General features: G+C 39.1%; 2 protein-coding genes across 2 annotated transcripts in view; one reads left to right on the top strand and one right to left on the bottom strand.

Moving 5' to 3' along the window:
• LOC124613825 (E3 ubiquitin-protein ligase arkadia-C-like) overlaps positions 1 to 18700 on the bottom strand; it is a 290726-nt gene extending 272026 nt beyond the window's left edge. Inside the window, exon 1 of the mRNA XM_047142547.1 lies at positions 18469 to 18700. The gene's annotated coding sequence lies outside the window, so the exon portion shown is untranslated. The remainder of the gene's footprint in view (positions 1 to 18468) is intronic.
• Positions 18701 to 18852: 152 nt separating this feature from the next.
• LOC124613105 (UDP-N-acetylglucosamine transferase subunit ALG13 homolog) overlaps positions 18853 to 21164 on the top strand; it is a 30320-nt gene continuing 28008 nt past the window's right edge. Inside the window, exon 1 of the mRNA XM_047141699.1 lies at positions 18853 to 18987. Within this exon, the coding sequence (XP_046997655.1) occupies positions 18901 to 18987 (87 nt within the window). The 5' untranslated portion in view covers positions 18853 to 18900. The remainder of the gene's footprint in view (positions 18988 to 21164) is intronic.

Here is a 21164-nt window from a genome sequence, read left to right as displayed (position 1 = left end):
TGGGGAGTTGGATCATTAGGAGTAGGATTAGGATCATTTTTCTTCATGGCAAAGTGATATTTCCAGCAGAGAGGACGAGTGTAGGACAGTAAATCTTTGACGAGGGCTGTTTGGTTGAATCTGGGAGTGGGGCTGAAGGTGAGGCCTTTGGATAGGACAGAGGTTTCGGATTGGGAGAGAGGTTTGGAGGAAAGGTTAACTACTGAATTAGGGTGTTGTGGTTCCAGATTGTGTTGATTGGAATTTTGAGGTTTTGGAGGGAGTGGAGCTGCAAGTGGGAGATTGAGTAGATGGGAGAGACTGGGTTTGTGTGCAATGAGAGGAGGTTGAGGTTTGCTGGAAAGGTTGTGAAGGGTGAGTGAGTTGCCCTTCCGGAGGTGGGAAACCAGGAGATTGGATAGTTTTTTGAGGTGGAGGGTGGCATGCTGTTCTAATTTACCGTTGGCCTATAGGAGGATGCTCTGAACAGCCGGTATGGATGTGGGAGAGGAAAGATTAGGACTTTTATTAAGGATAGGAGTTGACGGGTGCGTTCATTGGCTGAGTTGATGTGTAGCTGAAGGATTAGGTGGGTGAGGGCAATGGATTGTTCAGTTTGGAACTGGTATAGGGACTGATGGAAAGAAGGGTTGCAGCCAGAGATGGGAACTTTAAGTGTGAGGCCTTTGGGGGTAATGCCAAATGTCAGACAAGCCTGAGAAAATAGAATATGGGAGCGTAATCTGGCTAGGGCGAAGGCAGGTTTGCGGAGGGAATGTAAATAAAACTTAATGGGGTCGTTGTGGGGGTGTTGTGAGGGTGACATGGTATTAGAAGGTGGAAAGTGTAACATGAGGCTGAAATGAAAATGAAAATAAAAATATATGGGGAGGGATAAAGGTGGACTGGAAAGTAACTGGAGATCTGGTGTGAAAAAAGGCGAAAAGGTGTTGGTTACAGCTGGGCTATGTTGGACTTGGGTTGGTAGACAACGATGTGCATAAAGGTTAGGTGGTTGTGTTGCCGCCAAAACACGTTAGAGGATGGAGAAATTCGGGAAAATTTCGAAAAAACTGCGCGTAATGTATTAAAAGGAGTGGTTTTGTGGTGGCAGATTATGAAAATGAGGCTAACAATTGTCTGAATATAAAAAATAGAGGCAAACATTCCACGTGGGAAAAATATATCTAAAAACAAAGATGATGTAACTTACCAAACGAAAGCATTGGTATGTTGATAGACACACAAACAAACACAAACACACACACAAAATTCAAGCTTTCGCAACCCACGGTTGCTTCATCTGGAAAGAGGGAAGGAGAGGGAAGGACGAAAGGATGTGGATTTTAAGGGAGAGGGTAAGGAGTCATTCCAATCCCGGGAGCGGAAAAACTTACCTTAGGGGGAAAAAAAGGACAGGTATACACTCGCGTGCACACACACACACACACACACACACACACACACACACACACACACACACCCGCACATATACAGACACAAGCAGACACATGTAAAGGCAAAGAGTTTGGGCAGAGATGTCATTCAACAACATCTCTGCCTCTGTACTTCGACTTCCGCCTCGACTGACATCTCTGCCGAAACTCTTTGCCTTTACATGTGTCTGCTTGTGTCTGTATATGTGCGGATGGATATGTGTGTGTGTGCGCACGAGTGTATACCTGTCCTTTTTTCCCCCCTAAGGTAAGTTTTTCCGCTCCCGGGATTGGAATGACTCCTTACCCTCTCCCTTAAAACCCACATCCTTTCGTATTTCCTTCTCCTTCCCTCTTTCCTGATGAAGCAACCGTTGGTTGCGAAAGCTTGAATTTTGTGTGTGTGTTTGTGTTTGTTTGTGTGTCTATCAACATACCAACGCTTTCGTTTGGTAAGTTACATCATCTTTGTTTTTAGATATATTTTTCCCACGTGGAATGAACCTCTGCACAATTTCAGTGCAGTAATGTGCTAACTGTAAATGTGTGTGTGTGTGTGTGTGTGTGTGTGTGTGTGTGTGTGTGTGTGTGTGTGTGTGTAAGTACAGGGTGTTTCAAAAATGACCGGTATATTTAAAATGGCAATAAAAACTAAACTAGCAGCGATAGAAATACACCGTTTGTTGCAATATGCTTGAAACAACAGTACATTTTCAGGCAGACAAACTTTCGAAATTACAGTAGTTACAATTTTCAACAACAGATGGCGCTGCGGTCTGGGAAACTCTATAGTACGATATTTTCCACATATCCACCATGCGTAGCAATAATATGGCGTAGTTTCTGAATGAAATTACCCAAAACCTTTGACAACGTGTCTGGCGGAATGGCTTCACATGCAGATGAGATGTACTGCTTCAGCTGTTCAATTGTTTCTGGATTCTGGCGGTACACCTGGTCTTTCAAGTGTCCCCACAGAAAGAAGTCACAGGGGTTCATGTCTGGCGAATAGGGAGGCCAATCCATGCCACCTCCTGTATGTTTCGGATAGCCCAAAGCAATCACACGATCATCGTAATATTCATTCAGGAAATTAAAGACGTCGGCCGTGCGATGTGGCCGGGCACCATCTTGCATAAACCACGAGGTGTTCGCAGTGTCGTCTAAGGCAGTTTGTACCGCCACAAATTCATGAAGAATGTCCAGATAGCGTGATGTAGTAATCGTTTCGGATCTGAAAAATGGGCCAATGATTCCTTTGGAAGAAATGGCGGCCCAGACCAGTACTTTTTGAGGATGCAGGGACGATGGGACTGCAACATGGGGCTTTTCGGTTCCCCATACGCGCCAGTTCTGTTTATTGACGAAGCCGTCCAGGTAAAAATGAGCTTCGTCAGTAAACCAAATGCTGCCCACATGCATATCGCCGTCATCAATCCTGTGCACTATATCGTTAGCGAATGTCTCTCGTGCAGCAATGGTAGCGACACTGAGGGGTTGCCGTGTTTGAATTTTGTATGGATAGAGGTGTAAACTCTGACGCATGAGACGATACGTGGACGTTGGCGTCATTTGGACCGCAGCTGCAACACGGTGAACGGAAACCCGAGGCTGCTGTTGGATCACCTGCTGCATAGCTGCGCGTTGCCCTCTGTGGTTGCCGTACGCGGTCGCCTTACCTTTCCAGCACGTTCATCCATCACGTTCCCAGTCCGTTGAAATTTTTCAAACAGATCCTTTATTGTATCGCTTTTCGGTCCTTTGGTTACATTAAACCTCCATTGAAAACTTCGTCTTGTTGCAACAACACTGTGTTCGAGGCGGTGGAATTCCAACACCAGAAAAATCCTCTGTTCTAAGGAATAAACCATGTTGTCTACAGCACACTTGCACGTTGTGAACAGCACACGCTTACAGCAGAAAGACGACGTACAGAATGGCGCACCCACAGACTGCGTTGTCTTCTATACCTTTCACATCACTTGCAGCGCCATCTGTTGTTGAAAATTGTAACTACTGTAATTTCGAAAGTTTGTCCGCCTGAAAATGTACTGTTGTCCCAAGCATATTGCAACAAACGGTGTATTTCTATCGCTGCTCGTTTAGTTTTTATTGCCGTTTCAAATATACCGGTCATTTTTGAAACACCCTGTACAATCCAACTTCTGCACCATTTCAGTGCAGTAATGTGTTCATTGTAAATATTTTAGTAGTTGTATTACACGTTTATTACCTTTTAAATAAATAAAAAAACTCTTTTTATTTCAAACTCAGTGCATTAGTACTTGTAAAATGATTCTTTCATATAGCGTTCATTAAAAAATGACGATCATTCCACTTGGGACCTGTGGAAAGGTACATTAGCTTATTTGTTTGAGTTGTAAATATTTGTCATGTATTGTTGTTTTTCTGACACATTCTACATCCTGGAGGACCTCCTCACTACAGATCAATTGGAATCAAAGTAAATCTAATCTAATCTAATCACACAATCGCTGGAACAAGAGTAAATCATCAATTTAAGCCAATTCATTGCAATCAGATCATAGTAAGCAGAGTTTTCAATGATGCTATGGCATTCACAGTTATTGCCTTCAAAGCAGATGAAGAAATTCCATCAATATCAGAATAAGAATAAGAATTTTTATTAGCCGTTTAGTATTTTCTTATACAATGGGCTTCATCAATAAGTTCAATTACAGTATAAAGATGGTTATAATCTCATAACAATGTATGTATGAATCATATGTATGTTAGTGTAGTACAATAGCACACATTTGGAATTTTATATAGATTTAATTTCACAATAAAAAATAAAACATTATACAAATTTATATTAGGTGGGGAGTATTCATGTTGATGACACTATGCCATTATCATATACATGTTGATAGCACTATGTCATTATCCCAAGATATTGATACACATATAGAGCACTCAAAATACGTCTATGCCAAATGTTAGATATTGTTTTTCCAAATTTAGGTCCTACTACAGGCAGAGGTACCTTTCTCTATGTTAAAACAGCAAATCTGCCATATTACAATCTTTATATTCATCAACTGAGTAAAATGCTTTACCTTTGAGCCATTGACCCAATGTTGTCTTAAATTTATTTTTAGATACTGTTTGTACTATTTTAGGGAGCATATTAAACAGTTCGAGGCCTACATATTTATAACTATTACGTATCTTAGACAATCTATAGTACGGCAGATCAATTGTGTGGTTTCGTCTTGTGTTATGGGTGTGGACAGATGACCTAAGGGGACATTGAGCTATGTTTTCTTTTACATGTAATAAGCAATAATAGATGTACAAACAAGGAACTGTCATGATGTTAAGTTTTTTGAAATGTTCCCTGCATGTATCCCTAGGAGATAAGCCCACTATACATCGAAGAGCTTTTTTTTGCCATCTAAAAATTGATACTGAATTGGGAGAATTTCCCCACAGCAGAATACCATATGAAAGATGGGGGTGGATATAAGCAAAATATGAATGCAGCAGTAAGTTTTGGCTGACATTATTCCTAAGCTTATAAAGTAGGAACATAGCACGTGCAAGTTTAGAACAGACGTATGTGATATGTTTATCCCAACTAAGTTTCTGGTCAATCATCATTCCTAATAATTTAACAGATTTATTTTCTTTGTTTGATACCTTCAAATTAAAGAATATTTCCTCAGTTTTTGTTTCATTTATGTATAGGGAGTTTGCACTAAACCAATGAACCGATTTTTCAAATATTATATTATTTTTTTCTCGTGCAGATTCAAGAGTCTGTCCTGAATTGATAAAAGTTGTATCATCCACATAGAGGACTGTTTTATGGGGTAAATACTGTGGCATATCATTAACATACACTACAAACAGGAAGGGCCAAGTATGGAGCCCTGTGGCACACCTCTTTTTATTGTTTGTAGGTTTGACAGCTGCCCATTTACACTAACAAATTGTACTCTGTTGCTTAAGTAGGATTCTAATAATTTTAGGGTGTCCTCTTCCACGCCATAGTGTCTTAATTTCATGATCAAAGTACTATGAGATACAGTGTCAAATGCTTATAGAGTAGCATGGAGAGCTGCATCAAACCAGTCTCAGGACTGAAGACCACAACAACAACAACAGGTCTAGGAGAGTAGCACAAGAGATTAATTTGTTTTCAAAGCCATCAATATTTTCAACCACTTTAACTGTGGATAGTTTAAACCTGAATCCATACTGTGAGTTACTTAACAAGTTATTTCTCTCAAAATAGTGATTCATTTGATGGTGAACACAGTCTTTGATTATTTCAGATATTATTGGTATTAATGAGATATGGCAATAGTTACTTGGATTTGATTCATCTCCTTTGTTAAATATGGGAATAGTTACTGCTATTTTCAAACAGTCGGGGAAAATCCCTTGCTGTAATATTCAGTTAATGAGAGTGGTAAGAGGGGACAGAAGACCACTCGATATCTTCTTTATGACAAAGTTTGACAGACCATAGAAGTCTTCTGCTCCGGAACTACTTAGTTTGTCTATTGCTTTGCTAACATCATTTTCAGTTACTGTTGCCCAGCAGAATTTATGAACTACATTCTTATTTAAACCTAAAAGAGCTTTAGCATAAAGCTAAGATTTGGGGGGAGACGAATCTTGTTGTAAACTGAAGTTAACAAAGTATGAGTTCAAGATATCTGGGGCTATGGGTATAGCTAGTTGAGTTGTTAGTCTATTTATTTCACTTTTAATTACTTCCCAGGCAGCTTTGCAACTGTTTCTAGATTTAAAAATATAGTTATTGTTTGCCCTATGTTTTGCCAAGCTTATTTCAGATCTATAAATTTTTCTTATTCTAATGTACACTCGACAGCAAAAAAAGTGGGTCACACCTGAATTCCAGCATGTAGGCTGCACCTGAATGTATGCAGCCAACATAGCATATCTATGTTGCACATCGTAGCAATCCTCCACAGTACAGTCGTCGTAAGATACAGAATGGGTACCACTAGAGACTACTAGAGAACACCGGTCTTTATGACAGTCCATCCAGATGTAAAGTAACACCACGATAGTACAGAAGAGATCAGACAGTCCTTAACGTTTGTAAACTAAAACTTAATTACAATAAGTGACATTTCAAATGTTATGGGACAACTAACTTTGCCACATAAATCGTTCAGTAATCCTTTTGCACAATTAAATATTTGAGACAGTATATTGATTTATAAAGTTGTATGCCAATTGGAAAAAAGTTCTTTGCTGTCTAAAAGGTTTACCCAACATATGCTGAACGTCATTCAACGTTCAATGGGGAGTGGTTTCGCATCAACTTTATGTAATGCTAAGCAGTTAAAAGCAAACGTGATTAACGGCGGCAAGCACTCTACGGAAATCCCAACATTAACAGTGAATCACAAGTAATATCATCGTTCACATAACTCATCAACAGTTACTTGTACACAAAGTTGTACTTTAAATGACATGACCAACGTCTTCGTTCTGGATCCGGATGCAAACCCAGAACGTAAAGTCATTGTTAACCAAGCACAGCTTTGTGCCTTATCAAGACTCGATTACTAGGCAGAAAGAGACGTCAAATATTGACGTTTGCACCAGTATCAGTTATCAATTCTCAACTTGAACGTAAATGACAATAATGATTGTACGAAACCAGGAACCCTAGCATGACAATTACCTTCTTGGTAATTAACCTCGAAAGACATTGTATATTGTTGCATTGTCAAGGAACAAAGGATGCACATGTTTAAAATTGAAATGCCATCATGTAATGCTGGTGACAAGGATCCGAACCCAGCACCTAATCAGATTGTTGAATGAGTAAGTAAAATCAGAATGTAGATATCACAGTTTGTCACCAGTAGTGAGGTAGGAACCTTAAATGGCGACTGAAGTTGTATTGCCTGACCGGGATTCGAACCCGGCCCCTATCGCCGTCGTCGTCTAACCGAGAACAGACGAAAAATGTCCAATGTTGGTCCACCGTTAGCGAGATGTGCACACGTTTAACTAGAAATAAGGTGAGGAAAACGTCAATGCTGACTGAGAGTCGAACGCCGCACACATGGTTATTAAGACACGTTAATAATCAAATTCCTATTCAGTAGTAGCTAGGAGTAGCACGTTTAGTTGCAAACCTTAAGGCCTTTCTCATCCCTAGTAACGTGCTGCCTAATATCTGTGATATCATGGTTTTAATTTACAAGTGGATTGACTGCCATAAAGAGCAATGTTCTCTAGTAGTCGTGTATCATTGAGATGTAAATGAAGTGCCTCAGCAGAAGGTAATTTCTGTCGTGCAGCACGTACTGTTTCAGAGACACTGAGTACATGTTATAAGTGCAAAAACATGTATTTATACTACGTATATAATATTATTATTTGGAGAAGCTGCCGCCAAACCTGTTTACTTTTACATTCTGCTTAGTTGTCGTGGTTGAATACACGTTTTCTTAAGGCTACATCTTAGATTAGATTAGATTAGATTAGATTAGTTTTTCGTTCCATAGATCCGTGTTGAGGAGATCCTCGTGGATGTGGAACATGTCACTTTTTTTTTTTTTTTAAGCTGAAATAACAATACTAATACTATGAATATATACAACACATCATTTGTTTCTATTAAAAAATTAGTCAATGGAGTAGAAGGAGTTGGTCACTAGTAAGTCTTTCAGGCTTCTTTTAAACTGATCTTTATTTGTAACTAAATTTTTTATGTTTGCTGGCAAATTATTGAAGATGAGTGTTCCTGAGTAGTGGACCCCCTTTTGAACTAAAGTAAGTGCTTTTAAGTTCTTGTGCAGATCATTTTTGTTCCTGGTATTGTATGTATGAACTGAGCTGTTTGTTGGAAAAAGATATATATTATTTAGGACAAATTTCATTAAGGAGTAAATATACTGAGAGGCAGTAGTTAGTATACCCAGTTCTTTGAAGAGGTTTCTACAAGACGTCCGTGAGTTTACTCCACAAATAATACGTATTACACGCTTTTGGACTTTGAAAACTTTTGTTTGACTTGAAGAGTTACCCCAAAATATTATACCATATGACATTATGGAATGAAAGTGGGCAAAGTATGCAAGCTTTTTCACATTTACGTCACCTATGTCTGCTAACACTCGAATTGCAAATACAGATTTGTTAAGGCGTTTCTGCAGTTCTGTGGTGTGCTCCTCCCAACTGAATTTATTATCAAGCTGTAATCCCAGGAATTTAAGACTGTCAACCTCTTCTATCTGCTCTTCTTCGTACTTTATGCATATGCTGGGTGGAAACCTCTTACAGGTTCTGAATAGCATATAGTGAGTCTTTTCGTAGTTTAATGTCAGTGAGTTGGCTTTCAACCATTTATTAATATCCATGAAAATATCATTAGCAGATCTTTCTAGAACTACACTCGACATACTATTTATTGCAATACTTGTGTCATCTGCAAACAAAACGAACTCTGCTTCTGACAGTGTAACTGATGAGAGATCATTAATGTACACAAGAAAAAGCAATGGCCGTAAGATGGATCCTTGTGGGACACCACATGTAATTTCTTCCCATTCTGATGATGACTGATGACTTAATTCACTAGTCCCTTGCACTGACATCCTTTGTTTCCTGTTAGCGAGGTATGACTTGAACCATTTTGCAGCACTGCCCGTGACACCATAGAATTCCAATTTATTTAAAAGGATGTTGTGGTTTACACAATCGAATGCCTTTGACAAATCACAGAAAATACCTGCTGCTTGTAACTTGTTATTTAATGAATTAAGTACATTTTTCACTGTAGGTATAAATAGCCTTTTCGATATCAGAACCCTTCAGAAATCCAAACTGTGTCCTTGATAATATGTTATTTGTGGTCAGATGGTTGAGAAGCTGCCTGTACATTACTTTTTCTAAAATTTTTGAGAATGCTGGCAAATGTGAAATCGGTCTGTAGTTTGATGGCATCTCTTTATCCCCTTTCTTGAATAGAGGCTTAACATCTGCATATTTCAGCCAGTCAGGAAATGTCCCAGTTATAATTGACTGGTTACACAAGTAACTTAGAATTGTACTAAACTCACAAGAACATGCCTTAATTAACTTTGCTGATATTTCATCGTAACCACTAGAATACTTTGTTTTTAAAGATTTTATTATGGAAGTTATTTCTTTTGGTGAAGGGAGTGACATATTCATGTACCTGAAGCTATCTGTAAAGGCTAGTTTCAGATATTCAAGGGCATTATTTACTGATCCTGACAATCCCATTCTATCAGTAACGGATATAAAGTACTTGTTATAGATTTACCACACTATGCCCATCTAATGCAGAGCGCTTACAAGAAAGAATAGTTTCCTGCGTCATGCTATTGCTAGCTAGATGAAATATTTTGTGGTAGCTATGTTTAAAATGAATGTATTTTTGAACGTATTGTTCGTCAAATATTTGAATGAATTGTCAACTGTAGGTGTGCCTGCACTCGCGGCTCGCGAGCTACAGGCCAGCCAGGCTGGCCAAGGCGAGACGGAAGTGAGCAAGCTGGCGGTGGCACTGGTGGGTCAACAGCCCGGGATCATCCAGCATCGCTGCGCCGCATGCCTCTGCCGCTCTGTTTGACATAAATATGTTTACCTCCTCTCCTGGCATCAGTATAAGAGTGGCAAGCAGAAATACCCATCAGGCTGTCTGCCGTAAAGGCTCACTGGGAGAGGTCTGTTCGAAATAGAGTAGTCGCTCTCATTGAAGAAGGAGGATGTGCCGTCAGAGAAGCTCGCAGACGGTATGACGTACCATATACCACTGCAACGAGGTGGTGGAGGATCTGCCTTGAAAGAGTTACCACCAACAGTGCTCCTGGCTCAGGCAGGAAGAGAGAGAGATCACAGCAGGAAGACAGGGACCAAGTGTCTAGGAGCAGAGAAAATCCCTTTCTGAACGCGAAGCCGTTGTGGCGGGAGACCAACTTCCCCGGCTCCAGTGACACAATTCGCCGAAGGCTGAGCGACGCTGGACTGCATGCACGACGATCCTCCGTGAAACAAGAGCTCAGCGAAGACAACGTTTTATACCAGCTAGCATTTTCAGAGCTCCATCTGAGGGCGTTGTAGGACAATGTCATTTTCATTGATGAGAAGGAATTTTCCACCAGTAACAATGGTCCACGAATCGTTTACAGGCCACAAGGGACTCGCTATCGACGCGAATATGTAACCACGACGAGAAGAAGTGGCTGGCTATCTGTTACCTGCTGGGGTTTGATTTCTGCAAGAGGGGCGGGAATTCTTCACAGGATAGAAGGAACTCTGGACAGTGTGCAGTTGCCCACATATTGGAAAATGTGATGTTTCTGTCAGTGCAAATGCTGTACGCAGATAGGGAAGTCGCATTGCAAGAGGACCATTCTCCCATTCACAAGTCTGCATTTGTTTAGGAGCGACTCTCCACGATTGGCGTCAACATCATGGACTGGCCACCACGGGTGGCTGATATGAAACCCATGGAGAACATGTGGGCTGAGGTCGCCAGAACATTAACAGAGAACTGGCCACGAAACCAACCAACGACTGCGGACGCTCTTTGGGACTGCGTCCTGGAAGCCTGGGAGGACATTGCTTCTTCAGGCTGTTATGTCCGACGGCTTACACATTCTATGCCAAGACGCATGATAGAAGTACAAAATAAGGAAGGATTCTGGACAAAATATTAGAGTCCTTAAAATGTTTTGTTATGTTTTCTTTTTCGTCATTTTTCCCTCATTGGGAGCTAGTGGAAGATCGCGTGGCAACAGAAAAGATACAAAATATGGGTCAGTTTTCCTTTGAGTTGCCTTTTTAATTCAAGTGGGTTTCTTTTGAATATACAGTTTGTTAAATATTCTATTTTGATTTCAATTATAATCTGTCTAGATACTTACAAACTAATCAGCGTAGATGGACTCTGTCACAGTAGTTTTTGTTATTTCAAATACATCTCTCTCTTCCCCTCCATCCATGAATACACCCTCCATCCTCCACACAATATGCAAACGATTTCATATTATGTTTACTCATTGTTAATATCTCCTCTATTCTCTCTCACACTGACTCTCTCTCTCTCTCTCTCTCTCTCTCTCTCTCTCTCTCTGACACTATTGCCGCAAGTGCCCTTCTATTCCATTCCCCCGAAACTTCATAAGCAAATCTAGCGGTTTCCATTGACACTACATTTTCGCTTTTAGTTGCTGCTGTCTTTACTCTCTATCATTCCTCTCAACACCCATGAAACCGTATTCTTTGATCTCCTCTTCCCTATAACCCATTCTTTGTTCTGAAAACAGTCCTTCCTTATCTCTCGGTCCTAAGATAAAATGAACTGTGGACACATCTAAGTAAGCAACACTTTGCAAGCATTGCACGCTTATATTTTGCACTTCTATCCATTCCCAGATCCTGCCCTCCTTCCTGTTCCCGTCCCTTGACATCTGCATCTACATCTAAATGAATACCATTCATAATTATGTGCTTGGCAGGGGGTTCTGTGGTCTGGTGGATTAATTTTGTATTGGTGTGTAAAACTTGTAGGTTCACATCTCACGTCAGGCGTAGATTTTTAACACACACAAGTAACTCTCCTTCACCCCTAGTAACTCCAAGTGAAGAACCCCAGTAAGCTCCGTAGTTCAATATCCGCAGTAAAGATAACATCCCTTCGCTGCCGACTGTGGCAGAGTGGCATTTGTTTGAGCTGTGACAGATGGAGAAACCCTGGAAGGCAAAGACTCTGTCACCAGCAAGCCGTCGTAAACTAGAAAACATATTTCATTTAATGAACCAATGGCCATATAAGTTCACAAGGCTCTTGCTTTATTTGAAACTGAGACGTTGAAAATTGTGGTGCTGGACTGGGATTCGAATTCGATTTCACTGTGTTCCCCAAGATTGCAAATTCTTCTAGGCCTCCTCGAAAGGAACCTATCTGGTTTCGAATCCTGATCAGCACAAAATATTCATTATTTCATTTCAAGCCCTAGCATGTGCACTCCGAACTACTAGTAAAAAATAGTTGCAATTTCAATGTCTCTTCATGCGTTGTCAGCTGTAACATGTTTGTTTCAACACACAGCCACATGATGAGCTTTTTATCACAACATTACAAGATCAAACGTTTCCTTACATCTTTTCAAATTCAAACACTCCTCTCCATCCTACTGAGGATTTGGGTTTGATGTTGTGTTTGTTGCAATCACCAATGACGATACATTGTGGATTCAACTTCTAGCCAGCAGAGTATTTTCCATCACATCATTGAAAGTACAAACATGCCACTCCTAGCTATTATTGGAAAAGAATTTGATAGTTAAAGTGTCTTCTTGACCACGTGTGCGGGGTTTGAATTCCATTCAGCACAGAACTTTTTGTCGCCTGATGTCTAGCTAAACACGCGCACATCTCACTACTGGTGAACCAACAATAGCTATTTATCATCTGTATCTGTTCGTGGCTAGAAAACGACGGCGCTAGATGCTGGGTTCGAATCCCAGTCAGGCAAAAACAATTCTATCGTCATTAAACGTTCCAAAATCTCGCTATTGGTGAAAACATTTGATATTTAACTTCTGATTTTATATACTTCGTTAACAATCCGATTAGGTGCTGGGTTCGCATCCCTGTCACAAGCTTTACATGATGGCATTTCAACATTAAACATGAGCATCCCTTGTTCCTTGTGAATGACACCATATTATACGTCGTTGGGGGTAGTTCCCAGGAAGGTAACTGTTATGACAGGATTCCCAGTTCAGTACAAACATTTTCGTCATTTATTTTCAGGATCTGAATTGATAACTGATACTGGTGCAAAAGTCTATACCTCACGTCTCTTTATGTCTAGTGATCGGGTCTCAATAAGGCCCAAATAAAGCTTAGCTTAGTTAGCAATGGCTATAGATGCCTGGTTTGAATCCAGGTCCAGAACGACAATGTTGGTCATGCCATTTAAACTTCAAATTTGTGTACATGTAGCTGTTGATGTGTTATGAGAACAATGATATTACTGGTGATTCGCTGTTAATGTTGAGATTTCCGTAGAGTGGTTGTTGCCGTTAATCGCGTTTTTTTACTGGTTTGTCCAATATTGAATTTCCAGAGCCACTCGCCGTTGAGTGACTTTCACCACGTGGACGAAAAACCTTTTCGAGAGCGAAAAACTTTTTCCAATGGCCGTACAGCTTTGTAACTCCATATATTGTCTCAAGTATTTAATTTTGACTAAGGATTACTGTGCAATATATGTAAAATAATACATTTTCTCAGAACTTTTGGAATGTCACTTGTTGTAATTAAGGTTAGTTTATGAGTGGTATGGGGGTGTCTGATCGCTAAGAACGTGTTTTCTAATATGTTTTATATGACAATATTAGTTGACATTTAGACTGACTGCCATAAAGACCTTTGGTCTCTAGTAGTCTCTTGCGGTACCCATTGTGTGTAGTCACACGACTGTACCCCACAGGGTTTTGGTGTTTAGAGGACCTGCAACACAGCTACGTTATGTTGGTTGTATTCGGCAGTGACCCACTTTTTTTGCTGTCAAGTGTACATCTCTTTGTACTCGCTGCTGTTATGAGATCTGTCCTTACACATAAGAAGCATAATCCTGATGCTGTTGAGGTATGGTGTGAACCAATTATTTAGTCTCTGTGGTTTATGAGCTTGGTTATTATTCTAATCTGGGGCAACACTCATCAAATATTCTTGCAATTTCCTCTATAAATAATTTGCTTGTGTTATTCACACGCATGTCATACCAGTTAACTGACTTTAATCTAGTACTAAACTCTCCTATGTTGCATTCATTCATAGGTCTAACAGTTTTGTGTTGTTCATCTGGAATGCTGACTGCGACTGTAATCCATAGGCGATCATGGTCAGCTAGGCCTAACTTGACTACTCCAACTTCAATATTATTTTCATGGATATTACTTATTATATTGTCTAATCATGCATTATATCTAGTAAGCTTATCATTTAGACAATAACAATCAAAAGCTCTTAAGCTATCCAATAATTCCAATATTTATATGACTCTTTACCCTGATATCCATATTAATATCACCAAAAATTAAGATTCTTTGGTATTTATATTTAGGCTTAGTTAGTAAGACTAACAGTTTTTTTGTTTAAATTTACTATAAGATCATATCCACAGAGGATGGTGTGCGATATACAGATGCAATATCAATTGCAAGTTTACAACCAGGATGGTATGTTGCATGTATGTATGGCAATTTCTGATGGGTTGGAAACATGTGAAGTTTCACATGAACAACAAGATGTACTCATCAGCTTTATCCACCCACATGGTTCTGCTCTTTCCTTCCACTGGCCAATTGCTGAAGACAGCTGCAGGAGTCATGAGCAACGTAGTTTATTGACTTTAAAAGCATCATCATTATCAGGAAGACAACACAGTTGTCCTCAATCTGTCCTTGACAAAACTGTAGAACTTTTTAACCAAAAATGGTACTGATGTTTTAGAATTTTTGTTTTCCACATTTGCTGTGCTATGCATTATACTAGTCTTTATAGCATACATTAAGTTAAATGTTTGAAACGGATTTAAGAAGAATAATTACCAGTAGCATTATGAAATTCAATGAGCAAAACATTTCACTTTTCAATCTTGTTGAAGTGCTGAAGCAATAAATTGCCCCCCCCCCCCCCCCCCGCCCCACAAACACCCTACAGCTTGCACATGGAAAATTTTGGCAGATGCATATCTTTTCATCTAGGCATCAAATGTAAATTAAATTTGATCTCTATATAGACATCATATATGGGAATAACCATATGAAGTTTTGATGGATTGGTTTATAGGAAAAATAGCAGTTGTCAGTGAAACCTTGGCTCTCACAATTGCATGATGAATTTTTTAGCCACTTACAAGGCTTGTATCTATCTATCTATAATTTTTTGCCATGGTGCAATTCAGAATAAAAAGTTGTTTTCATATGTTTAAGCAAATGACCAAATGGTTGCTAGAACTTTCTGTAAAAGTCTAGCAAACTTAGCACATTTGCACCTTCACACCTGACACACAGATGAGTAGCCTCTTTTAAAAGCCCTTAAAGAGTCAACCACTAATGATAATGAACTGAAATTTGGTTTATAATGATCAAAGACCATATAGGATCTTCACACCAAATTTCATTACATTTGGAGATAGTCTAGTGGGAATCCCTGGTCCCCTTGACACGGAATGACCCATAGTGATTAAGCATTACGTATAACTGAAGGAGATATGCAAAATAAGTTGATTTAGTTATTTTATATGATTTCAAAGCTTGCAATGCCTCGAGACTATGCACTACACATATTACTGTTGTTCACAACTTTTCTGGAAAGCACTGAACACACATTTGTTTATTTAACAGAAATTCACGTGATAAATATTATCTACCATGTCATCTGCTGCTGCACGGCTCTTAGGGCCAATTATATTACTGTGCAAAACACAACAATTTGATTCAAACTAATATAATAACAAAAACAATCAACTGTTGACAAAATTATTTAATTGGAGAGAAAAAAGAATCTACTCACCAGGCAGCAGCAGGAAACATATAGGAGCCTATAAAAGACAGTTGTAACTGGCGAGCTTTTAAGACAGTTGTAACTGGCGAGCTTTTGAGCCAGTGGTTCCTTCTTCAGACATAAGGGTTGAAGGTGAATGAAGAGGGGTGAAGGATAAGGACTGGAGAGGTCTAGGAAGAGGGTTAGATTTCAGGACAGTCACCCAGAACTGCCGGTCAGGGGAAACTTACCGTACAGGATGAGAAGCAATTGCTTGCCAATTACAACCATCTTTTACGTGTGTGTTCCACTGCCACTTGGTGAGTAGATTTTTTATCTATCCAATTAAATAATTGATTGAAACTACTAGCTAACTGACAACTGCCATGTGAAACTATAAGCATAGTGTTCTTCAGTTAAAGCTTGTTTAACACATCAATCAGAGAACAAATGCTGTTGTTCGCCAAATATCCAATAGTCAACACAGGCTGTTACCAAAATACAACACAACTGCCTGTTGCAGTTACCTGCCTCCCTCCCCCCAAACTCACTGCTCAAACTCTGAACTATGTTTTGTATGGCAACAGTACATAGTTTGCATGTGGCAAAGGGCTCTGATCAGATGGATTCAGTTCCAATGTATAAAGTGTACACTAACAAGTGCAAGTAACTTTTATAAGATTATAGTTCAGCTTCTTGTATATACAATTATGAATAAATAAATATATATGGGGCAACAGTGGTGTACCTAGATGGAACACTGTAGAACTCCAATGCGAATTTCCATCAGACAGCTCTTCCCTACATCTATTGGTATAATTATTTGCCTTAGTAATTATGCAACTTTAAAATAACATGTACCTTATAGTATCCTTGATGAATTCTTATCACATTAAGCAAGGTTTTAAATCAAGTGCACTAAGCTGGCCTAGAACCTGTTTTAGTGAACAAGGTAAAACTTTGAAACACTTGTAACAAAAATTTTAATTAAAAAAAAAGCAATGTAATATTAAAGAGGTTAGTACACCTGACACCATGAATACTGCCTGTCAGGAACCCCTCTACACTTCCACATTTGTTATGGAATTTAGCCACATGAATACACGTTGTTCCTGTGTCTACTCACCTTCCACTAGTTTGTTCCCCAGTCTATTCCAACCTTTTGAACTCAAAAAAACATCCTTTGCCCACTTACCACCAATTAACTTGTGCTATGTCCTGCTTACCATGATTTTATTTTGTTCCTGCCTGACTACATGTCTTACTGATTCCCACTTCATTTTCATGGCAGTCACAATTACGGTTAATAATCATTTCTGTTACTTGATACATTTCTTAGTTTTCCTCTCCCCAACAGTGCTTCCCAATGTGCATATCTTCACTGCTCACCTAGTAACCTCCAGTTTCTGAATAAATCAATTCCATACTAAAAGTTCATATCTCACTGTCATAATTCAAAGCTGGCAACATAAAGACTGTAAATTTTCAATTTCACACTTGCTGGAAGTTTCTCTATCTTTCTTTTTTTTAAAAAAAAAGAAAAGAAAAAAGAAAAAAAGCCCTATCTATTTTATCAGAAACACTCCACACATTCCAACTTTTCTGTTTATTTCTCTTGCGGTCAATTCGGCTGTCATTCAACTGCACCTAAATAAAAAACCTCACCAAGCAGGTCTATCACCCAATTGTTAATTTATACAGTTTTGTGTAAAATATGTTGATTACATAACATATTTGTCTTATTGTTTTTTATTTTCAGGCCTACTCATTTCGCATTTATTTTGCCTGGATCCTGTGACATCTTATGCAGATAAAGGACAAATATAAGTTACAAATTTCACGTGAAATTTTGTTGCTTACAAATAACTATATTCCCGCATACATTCTGAAAAACTCGACTGGCATACATTTATACCACACAAAGTGTTGATTGTCACAAGTATGCTGTCACAACTACATGCTGTTCCTCTTAATAACATTTTAGTTCTTCGGTATGTTTTTTCACGCGTTTTCAACTGATGTGCAATTGAATTTGTAAACGCCAATATGTATTTTCCACAGGAATTTTATTTAACTATGTTGATCCTAAGTAGAAAATACACTGATTCTTACAATCAAATTCCAATAATATGAATCTTCCACGTTCGCAATTTTGTTCAATTATACGCAATTTCTCTTTCTCAATGCCTCCAAGTGACAACATAAAGCCACCGTGGGTGTAGTCAGCATGAGATTACAACTAACTGTAAACATCGATGTAATACTCAAAAATGGTCACAAAAAATATCAAAGCCTACAATAAACATATTAAAATTAAAAACAAGGGTTACAGTAACAGCGTTTTATCAAAAAAAAGAGCACTTGACTAGCAGCAGATCTATGGTTCTGTTCATTCTCTTCATATATACGTAATGTAACCCCCCCCCCCTTTCCCCTACCTTTTCTTCAGTATACTTCACATAAACAAAATTTCGATAAATCACTAGAACCCCGAGGGGATTCTTACCTATCAAACTGCATCACGGTCGAAACGTACAGTTACCGAAATTACATGCAATGCACAGGAACACAGCCCACAATTATGTTTCACATCATGTATGGTATCCATCCCGATGTGCTAACATGTCACTTGTCAAACACACACAAAAAAAACGACGATATTTGTACTCATGGAGACGAGTAGTCATATACACAGTATTTCTGCATGACAGATAACAACTATTGCACAAGGAGACTTGGATTCGTTTCCTATACCAAACACAAAATTTGTCAAAACGCTTACTCACCTACAAAACCCCACACCTCGACACCATTTCTCGCAAGGCACTGCTGATTCGATAATCACAATACGCACATATACACGCACACACACTATCGATACGTAGCTCAATGTTTATCAACGATCTAACTACGTCACAACATCAGTTTTAATGAAAGTATGGTGCAAAAACGTGTGTTCGTTACTGTTGGCACTACAAAATTCGATCATCTAGTAAAAGTGGTTTGCTCCGAAGAAGTGTTACGTGTGAGTGGTGGCCTAATTAGAAGTGTAGTTGAAGGAGAAAGTTGGTTCTGCTATAGTTTAATATTTCCAGTTCCAAAATTCTGTACTGGGTCGAAATTTACGTGTACTGAGTAACATGCCGTATTATATTGTGTTACACTCCTCCTTTCAACTATTTGATTGATAATGTGGGTTCTTGACCGGAGAGAGCTCGGCAAATTATGAGAATTTACAACTAATCCAATAAATATTTGTCTGTGAACAAAAAAGTTAATGATTGTATGTATCACACTGAAAACACTTCCAGGATACATTGATGGATATCTAGTTCCCAGAACATAACAACATAGCGGCAAGTTTGTGGTTCTGCAGCTTGTTAGTAGGCAAAGTATCTTAAACTTATTTAAGTAGCCGAATTTTGTCATGGTGATAGGCTATAGTTTGCTGTGCTAAAGCGTCAGAGAAATGTGACTTCGCCGCATAAACATGATACCGTTCACGTTTCTCAGCACTTCGTGGCGCTCTCGGGCGGTTCAAACAAACCTGAAGCTGTTAATGTTGCTCATCAGTGTATACGTTCAAAACACTTTAAGTTCTGTTTGGTATGGATCCGACACTACTGCAGTATTGTAGAACGGTCGCACAAGTGTTTTGTAAACAACGTCGTATGTAAATCAGTGGCTTTCCCCTGGCATCCTACCATTGAAAAAAGTGTTGCAACTGCTTTGCCCATGACAGGTTATGTGAGCATTCCAATTACACCTGACTGATACTGTAGCACACCATACTACATACTTGCGTTTCGAGACTCAGTAAAGTTCTTGAACAATTAAAGCAAGTTGCCAAGCTTTGCACTAGTCTGAAAGTGTAAAAGATCAGACTTGATATTTGTGCAGCTTTTTTGACATTAGTTGATTATACAGAGCTGCATTAGCTACACAACACTACTATTAATATTGTGTTTTCTTGTCGTGGAGTCCTATAGTTGTTGCTGCATCTGTGTCACTAAGCACCTCAATCTTGCCATTCTTCTTCATCCTCTTCTATTCCCCTTTTTTCTAGCACATCTTGGATACCCTTTAGCCACCCTTCTTGTGGTCTCCTCCTCCTCCTCCTCCTCCTCCTCCTCCTCCTCCTTCCAGGAGGATGCCATGAAAGTGCTCTCTTTGGACATCTGCCTCTTCCATGCATATAACATACTGTAACCATCCTGTCTTCTATTCTATATTTCTGTAGCCTAAAAGGTCTTCATCCTTCCTCTTATTTCCTCATTTCTTATGCATTCAAATCAGGCAATTCTACGTGCTCTTCTCAAGTAGTCTGTTTCTGAAGATCTAAAGTCTCTTTTTTTATTTTATTCTGTGAGTTCACAATATGCACTACCTTAACTTGTCATTGCGTCCACAGTACATTTTTATAATACCATTTTAACCTTTAAACTCACCTTTGAGGACCAAAGAAGACGATTTAATTTTTAGATAGCAAAGAAGACGATTTAATTTTTAGATAGCTGCCCTTTCCTGCCTGATCGGTTGTTGAATGTGTGTGTCACATCTTCCGTCATGTAATAGGATGCTACTAAACTCTTTGTAAGTTTTAACTTAAGGTCTGCCCATGTCCAAGTTACTTCCCTCTGCAACACATATATTCTACCCCACTTTTTGTATTCGTGTTACAACTTCCTAAGCATGTAACATATATCATCTTTATCATTTACTACTGCATCCTGATGAACAGCATAGAATAGTGTGTACATACACTTGTTCCCTACTTTAATCCTCCTTGGCATGCACTTTCTACCCCAGAGATCCTGTGCATTGTGCACATACATCATAAAGAGAGTAGGAGATAGACTGTGTGCTTGTTTCAGACGTTCAGTTATTCTGGAGGTCTCTCTGGAAATTTCTTTCCTCACTCTAATGGCAAATTCTGCTGACTTGTGGGGATTTATGATACTTCTTACATATATTTTTGGCTGTTCCTGTGACCACAACTACTCAAACAATATCTTTAACGACACTGTGTCATATGGAAATCAAATGACTTCTCGGATTCCTTTCCAATCTCTTCTCCATGATCTGTCATAAGATAAAGATGTTATCTACACAGGACCTGTCTGTTCTTCCAATTCAGTTGTAATCTTCTCCATTCTTGGTTAAAAAATCCCCCCATAAAGCCTGCTTTACTGTATGGTTAAA

This window comes from Schistocerca americana, chromosome 4 (genome assembly GCF_021461395.2).
Source record: "Schistocerca americana isolate TAMUIC-IGC-003095 chromosome 4, iqSchAmer2.1, whole genome shotgun sequence".
NCBI classification, from domain to species: Eukaryota; Metazoa; Arthropoda; class Insecta; order Orthoptera; family Acrididae; genus Schistocerca; species Schistocerca americana.
Note: the sequence above shows the minus strand (reverse complement) of the source record. Positions and strands in the feature narration are given on the sequence as shown.